General features: G+C 40.2%; 1 protein-coding gene across 1 annotated transcript in view; it reads right to left on the reverse strand.

Annotated features, from left to right (window-relative positions):
- Positions 1-17,250, reverse strand: part of thsd4 (thrombospondin type 1 domain containing 4) — a 60,268-nt gene extending 43,018 nt beyond the window's left edge. Inside the window, exons 1-7 of the mRNA XM_084721110.1 lie at positions 16,980-17,250; positions 16,201-16,255; positions 14,739-14,808; positions 13,178-13,500; positions 10,849-11,281; positions 9,156-9,258; positions 6,300-6,436 (exon numbers count right to left, since the gene is read on the reverse strand). Of these exons, the coding sequence (XP_084577236.1) occupies positions 6,300-6,436; positions 9,156-9,258; positions 10,849-11,281; positions 13,178-13,500; positions 14,739-14,808; positions 16,201-16,229 (1,095 nt within the window). The 5' untranslated portion in view covers positions 16,230-16,255; positions 16,980-17,250. The remainder of the gene's footprint in view (positions 1-6,299; positions 6,437-9,155; positions 9,259-10,848; positions 11,282-13,177; positions 13,501-14,738; positions 14,809-16,200; positions 16,256-16,979) is intronic.

Here is a 17,250-nt window from a genome sequence, read left to right on the forward strand (position 1 = left end):
TCTGCCATGAGCTTTTATTATACTTATACCGGCAGTGCTTCAGATTTTGTTTTGTTGGTTTCAGAGCTCTTGTTCGTTCAAAGCTATTCCGTACAAACCATAAAAGACCTCGATTTGCCTCATTAGTTTTGGTTGTAAAACCTGATAGACATGCTTCTGTAACAGGCCAATTTGAGAGCGTCACATTCAGAAATATGAGATGGAGACCTGTGGCAGGGGCCAAAGGTCAAATGGACAGAGCTGGGTTGTTATTCATGCAGCATGAAAGGTGTCAGGGAGAAGTATCAGGGACCACACAAACTGTGGGCTGTGTGGTAGGAGACACTGTTTCAGCAGCAGTGCATCACTGCAACAAGCACAAAACCTCTCTGGTTTAAGCACAAGCATGAGCCACAGCTCCCTCTAAAATGAAAGCACAGTCCAAATGTTTTGAATTAATTTTTCATTATCATGATTAAGTATCTAAAAATCGGTTCACTGCCACAACCTGCAGTAGAGAACATTGGGACCGATATGAAAGCCAACACTAAAATTACCTCCAGACACTACTGCAAAGTACAATGACTATCAAAGGACAGTGTGAGCGGTTATGTTGTGTGAGTTTAATGTAGGTTTAACCTCAGCTCTTGACACTGTTCCTCTTCTTCTTCTTCTCATTAATTCATCTGTTATTTTCCAAAAGTTACTAGGAAAGTAGAAACCATAAAAATAAAAACTGATTCTGCCTATAAGGGTAATAACTTTGTCCAACCAAGTACATATGTTAATAACTACCCTCTGCAAAATGTTATAATAATTTCTGTACCCGTGTTTTCAATCAGGTTTCAATTAGGTTTTTAAATGATGAGTGGATGTCACTTTACAAATAAACAAGCAAATATCTCTATAAATGCTTATAAATGTCTTATAATCTTACAATAAACATGTTTATTATGCTATTATTAACACTTACGTTGTCCTACTATCACATATTTACATACATTTAATAAGCATCTTATATGGGCCTTATTACCTATTAATTAACATTTATAACAAGCACCTTCATATAAAGTGTTACAGATGAAGGTTTTATTTGAATAATTAATTAATTTGAATTTCATATACTCCATATAATATATATGACAGCCAAACCAGATACAAGAGTTCAGACAATTTAAGAAAAAGATAAACCTAAACAACTATATATATATATATATATATATATATATATATAGTGTAATAATATATATTTATATCAATAAACATGTATGTTCATAACTGTTCTTTCTGAAAGTGACCACTTCAGTGAGTAAATCATAGTATGAGACATATAAGTCTTATGACACATTTATTATTGGAGGCAATGGGAAACTGATTTTTTTTTCTATGGGAGAAGTTTCCTACCTAATTGTACAAACAGCAAACTTTCAATATGATGAACCAGAAAAATAGGTACACTTTTGGATAACTGGCTGTCTCTTGACAACCACATCAATGTGTTTTGAGTTTCCAGAAAAATCTCCTCCAGTATCTCTGTGCTATGCCAGGACAGGCTCTGACCTGCTGGATCCCCTCCGTTTGAATAATTACAAAGAAATGGTTGTATGGTTTGGCGCGGATGTGAAACAGAGGCATTACCTGAGGCAGCGCCTGGTACAGTAGGTCAGTCAGAGTATAAAACTTCTCACTGTCTTGAGGACAGCGTGCCAGTTCGTACAGTAGCTGTTTTCGATATACAGACTGATCTTTATAGTGTAGTGGTGCTTTAGTCAGGACTTTAATAGACAAGTTTTTACTTTATTGAGTTTTAGTTTTGCATTACTTCAGTTTTAACCTGACTTTGAAACAGCCAACAAAAATAGTTTGAGGCAAAAGACCGAATACAGATCAAATGACAAAGAGAGCAGTGAAAATTTGACTTTTAAATAGCAGAGATGCTCAGGAGGGTATTGCTATAACAACTACACAAACACGGATCAAACTTCATGATTTTTATGTGACAACTTTCCCATAGGAAGCAAAATGTAATATCCATCTCGGTCTGTCATTGTTGTTCGTTCATCATGTCAGAAAATGATTAAACAGTCTGGTTTTCACTACAGTAGAGAAGCAACTGAAAACCGCAGTCATATGTCATGAATGTGTGAAACATGTTGTAAAATACAATCCGGTATATCCTCGTAAAGTGACCGACTTGTAAAATTCGCTCGTACGGTCTGACTCTCCCAGGGAGCAAACGTGCTCACTCACTATGCATTGAACACACATTTCAAAATACCGATGACATGATATCCCTGTTATTCCAGTACCAGAGACCATCAAACACTTTAACACATACAGTATAGTGGACTGGGGCAAAGCTGAAAGCCACCGGGGCCACATCAAAACACTGCACTCATTCTAGTCTGCAGTGATGGGAATTACGGCTCTTTGAAGGGAGCTGGATCTAATGCCTTTCAAGAGCTGTTCAAAGAACGGCTCATTGGTTTTGTTTTGTTGGGATTAGGTTTATCTGCAAAATAATCACTAGGACAAAAAATTATCTGAAAGGTATTTCACGCAAAAACATTTTTAAGAATAAACAGTAAAACAACTTGTAAAATATTATTACTTTGTGGAAGGACTCACAGTACAGCCAACTTCTAACTTTCAGCCTCCTCCTCCACCACACTGCTCACTTTGCCAACAAGCAGTGTGGCAAAAAAAATATAGTATTTTACTGTCTTGTATTCATTTACAAAAAAAAGACTGGCTCCTGTTTTCGACTTAAAGGAGCTGGCTCATGGAGATGACCCCTTCACAAGTGACACCTTACTATCCACAAAGACCTTAGAAACTACATCCTTAGCCAGTGACAAGCTAACTTCTGCTAACAGGTGAACGATGCAATACCATCTAAGTGTTACACAATGTCTCTCAAAATGGGTCATACTTTAGACCAAACTTGTTTATATGAAACATTCCTGGACAATTTGCATTTGCCTGACAGGCAGGTGTATGTTTGAGGGTGTAAGTAACTGGTTTTTTAATATTATTATGAGTTATTAAATATTATTACAGCAGTCATCACAATTATGTCACTACTATGTCATCATTTAAAGGTGTGTAAGATTTAGGGGAATCTATTAGCAGAATATGGCAGAGATGGTATGAAATATGTATAATTAATATCTTTTCATTAGTATATAACCACCTGAAAATAAGAATCTTTGAGTTTTCATTTCCTTAGAAGGAGCCCTTTGTAGGTAAAGGACAACAGTCCTCTTCCATAGAGGCTGATCATGGTGCACTGCCATGTTTCTACAGTAGCCAAGAATGGCCAAACAGGCACTGGCTCTAGATATGGTCTTTAATGTTTTTTTGTAGTATTCAGTTGGTTGCGGTCTACAACTTCACCAACAGACCACTAAAATCCTACACAATGGTCCTTTAACAAGCCTGTAGTATAGCCTGTAATCTATACTGTAGTTCAATTTTGATCCATTACTTACTATAGTATTTTGACACGTTCTGAGGTATCATGTTAGGTCAAGCAGAGTGCACCAAACCAGCTGACCGTCAGCTGATCCAAACAGGCACCAATGATGACTGACACTTCAAACAATCTGTTGGAGCTGCCAACTCCTCGTTCTTCCCTGTGGTTCCTTCCTGCTCCATGCTGCTGCTGATGAATAGCTGCGCTGCTTACTCCCTCCACCAGGTCAACTTCCCCCTGTTGTGGTCTTTTTTATCAATATGCTCGCAATGACGTCTCTCGCTTTGAGTATTATTTACAGAGTATTTTCCATATGTTGTATATCTGCTGGGAGCTCTTACGCCTGGGGGGGAGAGCAGAACTTCAAAAGGTTATCAATTCCCACAATAATGTTTGACTTTAATGATGAGAGCGGTTCTGATTTAAATTCAATTATCCAGATGTTTTTACATTATCTCTTGGCTTGAAGCTGAGGGGGATCTCCTGTTCAAATGGCTGGACCAGCTGAGAAAATCTCAGGGGAGTGAGCGATGAGAAAAAATCTTTCCTCTCTGAAAAACTGCTGATGAGTTTGAATCGTCAAATGCTCAGCCAGTATACGGGAATACGGGAAAATAAATGAGTAACACCTGCAGATCAATACTTTCTGTGGAATTGCCTGATTTAAACTAATATATCACAATTTAGTTTCCATTATTAATAATAATTCAACCCTACCCATGTGAGGGCTCGCCATGTCGTGTGTGTTAACGGTGGAAATGTGATCAAGGGCAAAATGAGAGATCAGAGGGCTTTCTATCTTGATTAAATCTTAATGTTGCAAAGATTGTCGCTGGATTACAGCGCATGAGAAACAGAGCGAGGTCAGTAAATGAGCTCCGTCTCCAACATATTTCTTTGAGTTAAACCCTGATCAAAAGAATGTTAAAGTGAATCCAGCACACTGAATACACAGCCAGCCATAAGCAGGCCCACACAACGACTTCTGTCTGCCCAGCTCTGAGCTCACAGGTGTGTTTTCATGGTGTGTTATTAAATACAGGGTCAGAAGTACAAATATGTCCTACATCGAGATCCCAGATCTCCTGCTTTGGCCCACAGGGGTAAAAACTTCCTTCTGACCTCCGCTTCACTCCTCCACATCGTGCTGTACACGAAAAGCTCTCAGTCTGGTGCTGTGCTGCCCTCTGCTGGTCACAGATGTCACTACATTACTGCAATCACTCCAGGTCTTAAACACCTTATTGCTAAAAGCCTAAATTTACATTGATCATCACAATGTTGGGTTAAATTACACCTTGAAAGCCTTACTAGAAAAATCCAAATGTAAATTTAAAAGATATTATGGGATAAGCTGTTCCAAACAACTGTGCTATGATGTACCTAGGGATCAATGAGGATGTTGTACAAAGGAAAGAAACATATCTGGCAACAATTCTGCTTACAATCAGCAACAAAGCTATAACAAAGAACTGTTACAAAGGTGAGCCTCTAGGGAGAGAAAAGGTTTGAGATTGTCTGTAACTGAACTGTTAAATTATGGAATAACTGAGAATGATAATGTATATGTGTCTTTACTGCCCTCTTCCTCTCCCTTTTTTCAGTGTCTTATTGTTTAGTGATTTGTTGTGTTTATGGTCAGGATGTTTTGTCTAGAGCTAAAAACTCAAAGAAAAAAAATCAAAGTAATCAAAAGTAATTCATTTAAAAATAGAAATATTACTTTTTTGTCAACCATATTCCAAGATTGCAGCATGGGACATCCTAATAAAGTGTTGACCAAAATATCTGTACCACCTGCTCATTCATGTTTTAAGAGTGGTTGACGTTTTTGATGTATTACATGATTATATTATTACATTATTACAGTATTTATTTATCTATTGCAATACTTAACTGATTAGTACACCCATTACTCCTGCACTGCACTCTGTTACTTTGGGTTTACTGCACCTACTTCCATATGGTATACTTAAAGCTACCTCATCCACATACAGCTACATAATACAATACTACCTCAATATCCTTTGCACTACTGTTTGTAGAGATGCTCCGATACCATTTTTTCCTTCCTTATACTGATTCCGATACCTGAACTTTGCGTAATGACAAATACCGAGCACCAATTAGGTTATTAGGTTAAACCCTTTGTAAAACATGAAAAACTATAGGCAAAAACATGGTGTACAGCATGCAGCAGTGTTCCATTTTGGGGTTTTGGGGTTAATCGTGGTATTGGATCAGTGCATAGGCAGGTGTACTCGCTGATACTAATACAAGCATTTTAGGAAATAGCAAGGTCAATACTAGGGATGATGACAGTGGATCAGTGACCGATTAATCGAGAGTTTGATCAATCAAGTAAATCTACTATCAAATAAAGATAACAGAGATTAGAAGATTAGATCAGAGAGTAATGCAGTCAGAATTTGCAATATGTAACTGTAGGAAATAGATTGAGGGGAAACAACACATTTGTTATTGTTTGGTATGGTATTGTATGTATTGCTGTATACCTGAGTATTAATATAATGTGAATAAAGTGATCAAATGTATTATTTTCCAGCATATATATTCACAAACACCATGGATCTGGTAGAAATAAGGTGAAGTCATAAGATAAAGCAAAAAAGCTGACTTGTCAGTAAAAGTTCATTGAGTCAAATCCACAAATTAATCCAACTTGTAGATTCATAATGTTTCTGCAGCTAACAGCCTCAATGAAGCTGCGTATTGGCCAAGATTAAAAAAGTATTACTGAGCAGAAGAAACTCTCACTGTAAAATTACATGAACAAAACTTTCTCCTGTATCATTTTCCTTTTGAAATAAAAACAATGGCCTACCGCGCACTTTCCTGCCACACAGATAGAGGTGTCATTCACCCCACATGGAGTCCCATCGATCACCTTGTCTGCTTGTCGTACATAGAACCTGAACCCTATGGCCCGGCAGTTGAGCTCACAATGCTGATCCCCGGGAACTGAAACAAAATTTAGGAGAGAAGGAGAGAAGAGACTGTAAATTAGGAGAGTGAGTGACAGTAGTGCAAACAAAGCAGTGAATCCAAGTAACAACACATTATTTGCTGATTGTTTTACGTTCTAAAACAACTAAACAAGCTCACACCTTCGTACGATGGTTTTGTGTGAATACAGCTGAAGAAATTCTCAGTCTGCTCTGCCTGTGTGTGTCTGTGTGTAAAACTCTCTTCACAGCTCTCACACATAGAGAGCAGAGGAAAGAGATAGAGAATATGATACAACTGTTAGTTGCCATGTTTTTTTAGAGCTCATTTTCATTTAAAACATATCATTACGGTGTGATGTTTGCAAGGATCTGTACCAAACAAAGATGTTTTCCTAAGTCTGCAGTACAGTATTTAATTAAAAATGGTAATTTGACACACATGTTGCATTGCACCTCATGCACTTTGAAAATTGCCATAGGCCATGTTGTGCTTTTGATAAAAAATTTAAATTAATTTCTCAGCTCTAGTCCTGAGTATAGCAAAATATGAGAAAACAGAAAATAGAGGCAGAGGTCAGGGTCTCTGCAGATATAGACACCACGAAACACTTCTAGTGGGTCATAAGTGATGATTTAGAGGGATTTTGTTTATGTGAATCAACGCTGTTTTTCTGAAGAAAATATTTCATATTATGACTTTAAGTCCTCTAAAGTTGCTGACAAATTTAGAATAATTTAGAACTTGTTTGATAAGTTATCAGTTACTTAAAAGTATAAATTCATGTTGAAATTAAAATAGACAGTACAATAAAATAAAAATGTGTCCTCAAAATGTTCAGCTTTGTTTGACATCATCTCTTTGATTTCAACAAAAGATTCCCTGTTTTATTTGATGACACAAGAACAGCAGTGAGTGACCACAAAGGATCCTGACTCCTGTTCTTTACATTCTGCTCAGGTGTTTTATCAATTAGATATACAGTAAGCCCAGTAGCAAGGTATTCCTTAAACAGATGTACAGGAGCATGTTTAAGCATTGTTCAAGATGGGTGTCAAATCATCCAGACTCAAACTCATACATTTACCTGAGGATATTTAATCTTTACATCTGCGTTACCCTTCAGTCAGGGCTGCGGCACAAAGACAAGATCTCAAAATACACATCTGTCTGACAGGATATTAATTTGGAGACTGTTATTTCCATTAGTGTTGTCAGAGAAATGACATGTCAGAAGGTGTTTTGACTGTTGCCTGGATACTTCAGGTGCATTAGGTCAGAGAGTTTGTATGAATGAACATTTATCAGAGAGCGTACAGGTAGGTGACATACTGCAGCTCTTACATCACAACACACCTCAGTTCATATAGGTCAAAGGTCAGGAAGCTGAAGATGTAACTGACAGAGGAAATGTGATTAATTGTGAAATGTGTGTGTTTTGCTGTTAAGACTTTTTAGGTCTCATACATTTGTTTACACATTTTCTTTCCCGTCTTACAGACATTTTTATAGACAGACTGCAAGGTTTCGCTTGTTTGTTCCATCAGTTTTTTATTAGCTTTGATAGTGATGTGGCTGTGGATGGCGATATTGTTCTGTTGGTTGGTCAGCCCAACACGAGTCCCTGGTCCCCAAACCCCCAGACTTTTATTCTGGTGCCACAGAATAAAATTGGGTGCTGCTACTAAGGCAGAGGTTTACAAAGTGAGTCAGTGGGCCACCACTCAGACAAAGCTTGGAAAAAGGTGCCCCCTCTCCCCACTTAGTTTAATCAATTTCATCACAGACACTCAACAATTGAGCCAAGATAGACTAATATTGCTGTCTGGCATAACTTCAGACCACCAAATGGGAGTTCAACTGAGAACTTCTTATACTCTATAAAGGGTTATAAGGATTTTACCTAGAACCTGCCCAGGGGGTTCTACCGAGAACTCTTTTGTATCCCAAGGGTTTTATCTAGAACCTGGACCAGGCAATATTATAAAAAACCTTTTATATTCCTAGGGTCTTATCTAGAACCTGCCCAGGGGGCTCTACAAAGAACCCTTGATAAGGATGTTCTTACAGCCTGATGATCATTAAATGTGCTCTGTGTGAGAAGCACACTCCCTCATCAAAAATGTCTATGATATAGTACACTAATAACAGTTGAATTCAGGTATAGTAAGTCGCTTCAGCTCCCAGAATCACTGGTCCTGCTGGTGGATAAACAGACCATTGCAACTGGTTTCTACAAACTGAACTTATGGGTGTTACGAACTGGCCCTGTGTTCTCTGCGTCATCACAGGGGATCTCATTACAGCCACGAGCTCTGCCAGGTCACAGCAAAAACCCACCACAGATCAGCCAGTGCTCTACCAGGGAGGAACAGAAAAGTTTAGGTGGCTTCATCTGAAATGGAACCCTTGGGTCTTTCAAAGACCTCTTGATGAATCCTACTTCAAAAAGGGTTCTTTAGAAGTAAATGGTTCTGGGCAGAACCTCAGCCCTTCGGGAAGAACCATTTTGGAACCCTTTCTAAGAGTGCACTGGATTACTGTGAAAACTGGTATACACACCTCAGGATGGATTGTAACCACGTTGGTGACTATAAACATCATCAGGTGAACATATCAATTTATCCAGTGCTTAAGTTTACAACCAAATATCAGCAAAGCATTACATACATATACATATAAAGCCATACATGTACACATCCTGTACATACATAAATACATAGATACAACCTACCTTCATTGAAAGGTTCCCACTCGTACAGTCTGCCCATGAAAGGCTGGTTGTTGTATGAAGAACACTGAACGGCCCTGATGTGTTTGCTGGATAGAGGACAGGCCTGAGAATGGACCAGACACACACACATAAACATACACACACATACATTTATTTTCCATATATGCCGAGTCCAACAGGTAAATCCTTTCGTGACTACAGCAGCTCATATTTCTCACTGTCACGCTCTGTAGCCAGTGATTGACTGCTACAGTTGACCTCTTCTGTTTCAACTGTTTTAACCCTGCACTTGTAGCTCAAGATTTCTTGCCAAAAGTTCAGTATTTCTGAAGGCTCAGCAGTGAAACTCAACCTCAACCTGACATCTCTCCATATCTCCTTTGTCTAAACAAGGCCCCGGTCTGCTTTACTTTGCTTAAATATCAGTGTCATCGCACACCAGAGACAATATACAGAACCAGACACTGTTTGAATTTATTTTAATGCACAGGATGGATTCCATAACCCCAGATCAGATAAGCAAAGCCCATCCACACACTTGTGTATCACAGCTGGGGTTTAACTAGTAAGCCTTCCTGATCTAAAAGCTCTGCCAGTATTTTTCTACAAGAGTTACCAATGGAAAATATTTAGTTTAAGTATTAGGCCTAAATAATTTTAAAATCTGACAAATGTTTCACTACAAACTAATGTAAAAATGCTATTTACCAGCACCAGATGAGTTTTATAATAAAGAGACATGTCACCTTGTGCAATGGTATGGATCATTAATGAGTTTTGTATAGTTTCTGGACAACAATAAACTCTATGCAAAAGAGGAACAGCGGAAGCAAACAAACAATTTCCGCCACTTCTCAGTCAGTGATTGTGTTAGTGCTGCATGAAGCTGTGTCAAGCAGCACTTCATAGATTGTTTTGTATCTGTAATCCTGGAGGGCAGTGGCAGAGAATAGAGGGATCCCAGAAAATACAATAATGATCCTCTCCTCCACAGACCTGCCACTCCTGAATAATATTTGTTAATAAATACTCAATCTAGCTTGAAGGGGTGAGCACTGGTCACATTATTATGTGGATATACTAGTCTGAATATACAAAAATCTCGTGGCAAAATCGTAGCTTGTGAGATGTAGTCTGTTATGTGTGGTTGGTTTTGATTATAAGTGTGTCATGAATATTTTTCTTGACCTCAAGTAAAGTGGTTAATTTAGACTTGTCATTAAGGTGTCATTAAATGTCATGAGGCTTGTTTGATGACAGGGTACAGTGCCAAGGTGATTTACAGATTTAAGATACCTGATGGACAAATATTTGTTATCTAATTTGCTTGTTGCTAACTTAGGCAAACCACTATTAGTTGTTCACTGTAGCTGGTATTAGCTGGTTAGCGTAGTTAGCCATGCAGCTGCAGCTGACTCATCCCCAATCATTCACTAAGACACATTCACAGTCTTGACAGTGTTATGCACACCACTTCACATAAAGTATTACCCAGAAGGGTATTATGTTTTGATCTGTGGCTCTAACATTTCGTTTTATAGAATAAAACTAATTACTACAAAGGTTATATATATCCTTCTTTGCACCTGCTGATTTATCAACAAAAAGAATCAATAACAAATCAGAACAATAAACAAAATCAGAAACATTATTCAACCACATGAATAACATAAGAAGGTACAGATTTGCGTACATTACTGTTGCAGATTCTGTAGTGGGCATGCTCCCCTGTGCAGAAGGACATAGGCAGGGGGTTATAGGGTCTCTCTTGATGCTGCTGGGGTCCATATGTCTGGCTGCCTGGTTGTACTTCCTGCTGGACCTGGGCCTGGTTGGGCGAACCAGGCTGGTAGAGGGGGGCCCAGACTTGGTTATTTTGGGGCTGCTGGGCCCTGGGCTGCACATAGGGTCTGCTGTAGCGCTGGAGGTTGTTGGAGGGGTCAAGATTGTTTGACCTGTAGCCACCTTGGCCTCTAGCGGTGTGGTGGTGGGCATCAGCAACGGCAGAGCGTCTCTGCCTGTGTGGGCGAACTGTCCCAGATCCCTGGCCTGTGTCTGTCTGCAGAGGAGCGACATAAGGAGCTCTCCCATAGCCATACCTCCCCGGGATGATGTGAGTGACCCTCCTGCAGAACAAAAAATCAAAACTGTGTTGTAGTTGTCACCTCCATCTCTAGACCTAGACATGTCCCTGCTAACTAGCATAAAACTGTTCCTAAGTTGCTGGGGGACCTATAAAAGCAACATATAGTCATATCTGAAGTTAATGCTGACTAAAATTGGCAAAACGCTAGCTACCTAGCTAGCTAACAATTGATGCAAATTAAGTGGCTAGTTAGCTATTGTTTTGCTAACATTAACTATCAGATGTAACTAGTTAATGACTGACCCAGGTAGACCTAACTGTGGACACGACTACAGGACAACCACCCCAAAACAGTTGCAGGTTTAACCAGCAAAAACCACATGGGTAGATCTAGGCACAAAAAATACTCAGGGACAAAAATACTTAGGTTTAGGAGAAGATCACGGTTTGGGTTTAAATATGTTTGTTAAGGCTCAAAGTTATCTCATGATGTAATCATGCAATCAAGTAATAATGTGGGCATGTCTTGTATGCTGAGGGGACAAAGAAAGACCCTTTCCTATTGACGCAGATTACCTAACTAGCTAGCTAGTATCTTGGTAACGCTAGTTAACTATCTAGCTAATCACTGATGTGGATTAGCTACCTAGTTACTGTTACTGGAGCACACAGCAAAAATGGGCAGGGCTTAGGACAGGTGGACGGTGGACTGAATCTAGTTAACAGCTACCTTTGGTCCATCTAACTGTATAAAATTATCTGATTACTTTCCTAAAACCAACCAGACATTTTACAACAGAGGCTATCCAGTACATTTGGATCAATATCTTCTTAAATTAAGAATGTTTTAGCTAATTTCTTCTTTTTATTGTAGAAGCTATCATGGCCTTTCATCCATATTATGACTTTTGACAAGCGTCCAGATCCCAGTAGCAGAAATCTGGGAGCTTTTGTCATTATTTGGCTCCTTAGATTCCAACTCAAACAGCCCCCCATTACTAAGCTGTCAGTGCTATTTGTTTAAAGGCAAGCACAACAGGAAGGAGGTCACAGAGCTGCCAAGCACAAGCCGAGCCTTTGACTCCATCCATAAAAGACGAGCTTTCCCCTGAAGGGCAGTCAGATGGCCCACAGTGATGGCTCCACAGAGTCACTTTTAGACCAGGCTGCTCAGCATGCAGTACAGCCATACAGACTCTTTAAGGACCTGCAAATCCCAACAAAGACAAGAGCTGCAAATAATGAAAAAAGTTCTTCATTGACCATGATGATACTCAAATTACTTCCAACAGATGACAGTTTTTTCACAGTACTTTTTAGTGCATAAAATGTAAAACTCAGACCATATAAATATGGATTATAATAAAATGTAATAGATAATAATAACTCCTTTGAAAAAGAAACAAACTCTTTTGTGCTTAATTCCAGAGCTACAAATGGGTGACAAATTAAAGGAAGGACCAAAATAGTGTCCCCATTTCTGAAACTTAGTTGGAAGGATGGACACCATTCTTCCAACAGTTTTTCCCTCATTTAAAGGACCTGTGTGTAGGATTTACTGGCATCTAGTGGTGAGCTTGCAGACTGCAAACATGTTGTCTCACTCTCCCCTTCCAATCATGCAGGAGAACCTACAGTGGCCACAAATCTTGCACAAAACGCCAAAGTCTGTATCTAGAGCCAGTGATCATTCAGGTCATAGAACATCATTAACATAATAATATACTCATTAAACCACCATGGATTGACATCTCATGGCCTGTATGGATGCATCTGCTTTTATTATGTTTCTTCATTCATTTAGTTGTGTGTATCCTTTCCCCATCTATAGTTAAATACTTTGTTTAAATTAATAACATAAAGCACAGCATTCCTATTCCTATTATTCCTATTGTTCAATACTAATTCCATCACCCTTTGCTAGATGATCCAATACCTGCGTACACCAGGCCGGGTCTGCTTCTCCTCCTTCAGCTCTCCACGGCCGCTGCTGTTGGAGGACCTGCCTGCATCACGATGCAGGGGAACTGTGGGCCGCAAGGCTGAAATGACATGGCCTGACTGCTGGGGGTGAGCACCAGCTCTTCTGGAAGGGTGTTGGGATTGAATGTAAACAGGCAGGCAGGGCCTGCTCTGCTCTTGTACCCCTGTTCCACAGGTCCGAGAGCAGGTCGACCAGGAACCCCAGGCGCCCCAGGACCCCTGAATTTCTCCATGCTCAGCCCTGAACTCCTGCTGGGGCTCTACCCTCTGGGTAACCTGTGTGGAGATGAAATAACCACAATTAGCAACACCACAGAGTGCAGAGAGGCGGATAGTGCCACAGACAGTTAATGCCAAGGACTGATGGAAGCCTCCATCGAGACTTTAATCCCCCTAGATCACGACCTTGTAGAAAGGCTCAAGTCAATGACCTCATCTCATCAACATGACTATCCTGCCCCTCTGCCTCCCAACACTGTGCATGAAACAGACCTCTGTTCATGGTCATAAAGCCCTGATTTGGCCGATTAGTGGGTGTCTGTGAGGGGCCTATCCCCTATTGGCTACCTGCTTTTCTCACTGTTGACTCTATCCCTCTGTACAACTTTGCCAGGGACGTATTAGCAGTGATCAGTGCACTCTCTGTTTGAGGAACCTGCCAGGAGGAGCCCTGTGCCAAGCTGGCTTTATCCGTGGAGCCGCGTGGAAATCCAGCTCTTTAAGCAGCACTTTGTCTCCATTCACAGCAACCTCTCTGGGCAAACACATGGCCGTAGTAAAAGCTCAGCTGTCTTTGACTTCTAGCGAATGGAAAGAGAATACAGAAGCAGTGGGGAGAGTTGGCAGGAAGTTCTACTGCTGTCAATCAGCCTGGGCAGCTATTCAGAGAGACCTCAGAACCCCCAGCCCCACCTCTTCTACCCTGCTTCAGCCTTTGTAACTCAACGCCACTGTCATCTCTCGGGTCAGCTGTAGGTCACACGCAGCTCGACAACCATGGAGCCGGCTCGCACTAGGCTAGACCCCCTCGAACCTGACTGGACACTCGATATGTCAGTCATCTTCACCCAACACGAGGTGAAATCACTACTTTCCTCCATGTGGTTCCTGTGGCTCCACAGGTCAGGAGGTGGTTTGCTGACAACTGACATGAGCCCTCTCTCTGTTTCACTGCAATCAACAGAACTTTTCACTCATGCTTTCATTACAAGTTAACAGATTAGCACCCCGGTCAGGTTTCCCCTGGGAAGACTTACTGTTTACACATGCTGGGACAGAGGAAGCAAGAGTGAAAGTTTATGGCATTTTGCTCTGCTAACAAGACAAAATCATGCATGCCATCTTCAAGCGTTCCACCAGCCTGTTGCCAACCATGCGATCAAACTAAAAGATAAAACAACACACAGAAATGTTCCTGGAAATATCTGAGGGAGGTCCACCATTGTAGCATGAGGGTGTCAAACAGATCGCACATGTTAGAACTCAGCACCACCTGCTACACAACTGCTGCTCACCTTCCTGTGGTCTGTGGTGTGCTGGCAGTCCAGGGGGTCTGACCAAAGTAACAGCAGGAGGACGGAAATTCTAGAGAAGATAGAAGTGATTACTGGTGATACTGGTAGTTTTACATAAAGGGACAGTGCACAAAATCAAAAACATATTTTCCCCCTGTACATGTAGCTCTATTTCTAGATTTATCCATCTAGTTTTGATGTGAGTTGCAGAGTTCTCACTTAACTTGTGGTTGAAAACACCAAAAACAAACACATTCGAAAAACTCAATAGCAACATCTCTTTCCAGAAATCACAACATGATTCCTACATGAAACCACTCATGTCGTCTGTGGATTATTTTGATTAAGCGGAACATGAACTGTTGGGTTGTTCAAATGCATTTTTTGGCACTTTGAGCACCACGAGCCAAGTGCCACCTAGTCCCATTTTATTAGAGGGAAAATTTTGGCAACTCAAACCAAAATAATCAGGGGTATCAAACTTAGTTTCATTCCAGGCCACATCAGTGTTATGGTTGCCTCAAGCTGTAAATGTGAGACTGTATAAATGTATCTACTTGTTATCATATTACATAACTGTCTCTGTATTTGATTATTATTACATTTAGTAATAAATTAATGATTAATAACTAGCTGATTGCAAAAGTCTGGGAAAAATTATGGCACACAGATATTCAAGTAGTAAGCCTACTATGAAATATACAAAGTAGTATTACTAATAAAGTCAACATAACACTAAGGCTTTTTTCAGTTTATTTAGCTCAAACTGGGGAGCAGGCCCCCCTGTGGGGCCTAGAGCCACTGCAGGTGTGGATGACCAGGGGAGAAATATAGAGTGAAACAAAGTTCAGCTTTATTTCACTAAAATTCAACTTGAATCATCTTTTATCAGTTGCCCAATTATTTTTATGATTGATAATAATTGTGAAGTGGGTTGGTGGGAACTTTTTGGTTCTGAAGGGGTACATGTCAGAAAAAAGAAAATAGCATTTTGCTAGGTGGCTACAATTAATGCTACTAGCTACAAACACTCGGCTAGAGTGCCACTGCTGGAAATAGCTATATGATATTGAGACTGTATCCATATATACTGCCATCTGGGATGCATTCTGGGATATGTAGTTTATGGACACTATACTTCCATGAAATTATATTGCGCAGATGATATTTTTTACAAGTTCTCACAGGCCATATACAATGAGGTGCTTGAGTTTGATGACCTAGACGGATAGACAGCACTATAGGTAAGAGGGAAATTTTGATTTTGCGGTGAACTGTCCCTTTAAGTGGTATTACAAACAAGGATATACTTAGCACTGTTGATGCTAATAAAATAGAGATTGGTGTATAATCAGAGAATGAGACATTTACATCAAAATATTCATCTGCAATCAAATACAAATGAATACAGACATATTTAAATGAATGTGTAATCCATAATTTAAACAATCACTGACATTACCTGACAATCCAGACAGAGGCTCCCTGCATAGCTGCTGGACTCTTAAAGTTGGACACTTAAGTGAAAACAGAGAAGTTTACATTAGCATAAACCTGAGTGGTGACATTTTCAACACAAACGCTGCCTGTGTGTGGCTGCAGTGCAGAGGCACTGCAGTGTCAAAACCCAACTCTGTTTTATCTAATCACCATCAACCTACAGAATAGAGCCCACTCACCTGTCTAGACAAACTCCAAAAAAGAACAAACAGCTACTTGTATCAAAATGTAAATTATATGACTTACTTGATTACTGATATCTGTGCCTGCCCGTGTGCCATAAATATCCCACCAATGTCAACATCCTGCGACTACATCCCTCTGCTTGACAGCCCCTCGGGACTCTGACTCAGGGAAAAAATAAACGACTTCTGCCCACTTGACCATGTGAGTTGACCTCTGTGACCTCTGGCTCCTAATGAGGGAGCCCCCCTGCTGAAAAACTGCAACCCGATTAGACAGCAGGTCTGTGCGCCACTTAGGGAAGGACTTTCACCCCTCACCCCAGACCTTATAACTCAGCCCTGCTTTGCAACCTGTCTAAATTAAGTTCAGTGAAGTAGACAGAATGGTCAAAAAGTCCTGCACGCTATAGAAAAACATAGACCACACATTACTATTATTATCATCATCATCATCATTATTAATATTATCATTAATAATAATATTATCATTATTATCAATACAGCAAAACAAACCTAAAAACATAAGGATAACATCCGATATGTCATGTCTACGTACCTGTATGTGACTGCTGGTGAAGTATTTGCTACTTCACTGTACTTTCTAAGCAGTGTATCCAATGTTACACCGCAGCGTTCAAAGATAGTTTTCCAGGCGCAGGTATCCTCATGGTGGAAACATTAATCCAGGTGGAGCTGCAGGGTTTCCCTCCGGAGACTTTGTCCTGAGCCATTTAAGTCAGTAGATCCGTTACCCGAGTAGTGAATCAGATCCTGGTGCCGTGGAAACTCCGGACGTCGGTCATCATGGTGAATCCGGCGGTTCTGCT

This window comes from Lutjanus erythropterus, chromosome 1 (genome assembly GCF_056507025.1).
Source record: "Lutjanus erythropterus isolate fLutEry1 chromosome 1, fLutEry1.hap2, whole genome shotgun sequence".
Taxonomy (NCBI): Eukaryota; Metazoa; Chordata; class Actinopteri; order Lutjaniformes; family Lutjanidae; genus Lutjanus; species Lutjanus erythropterus.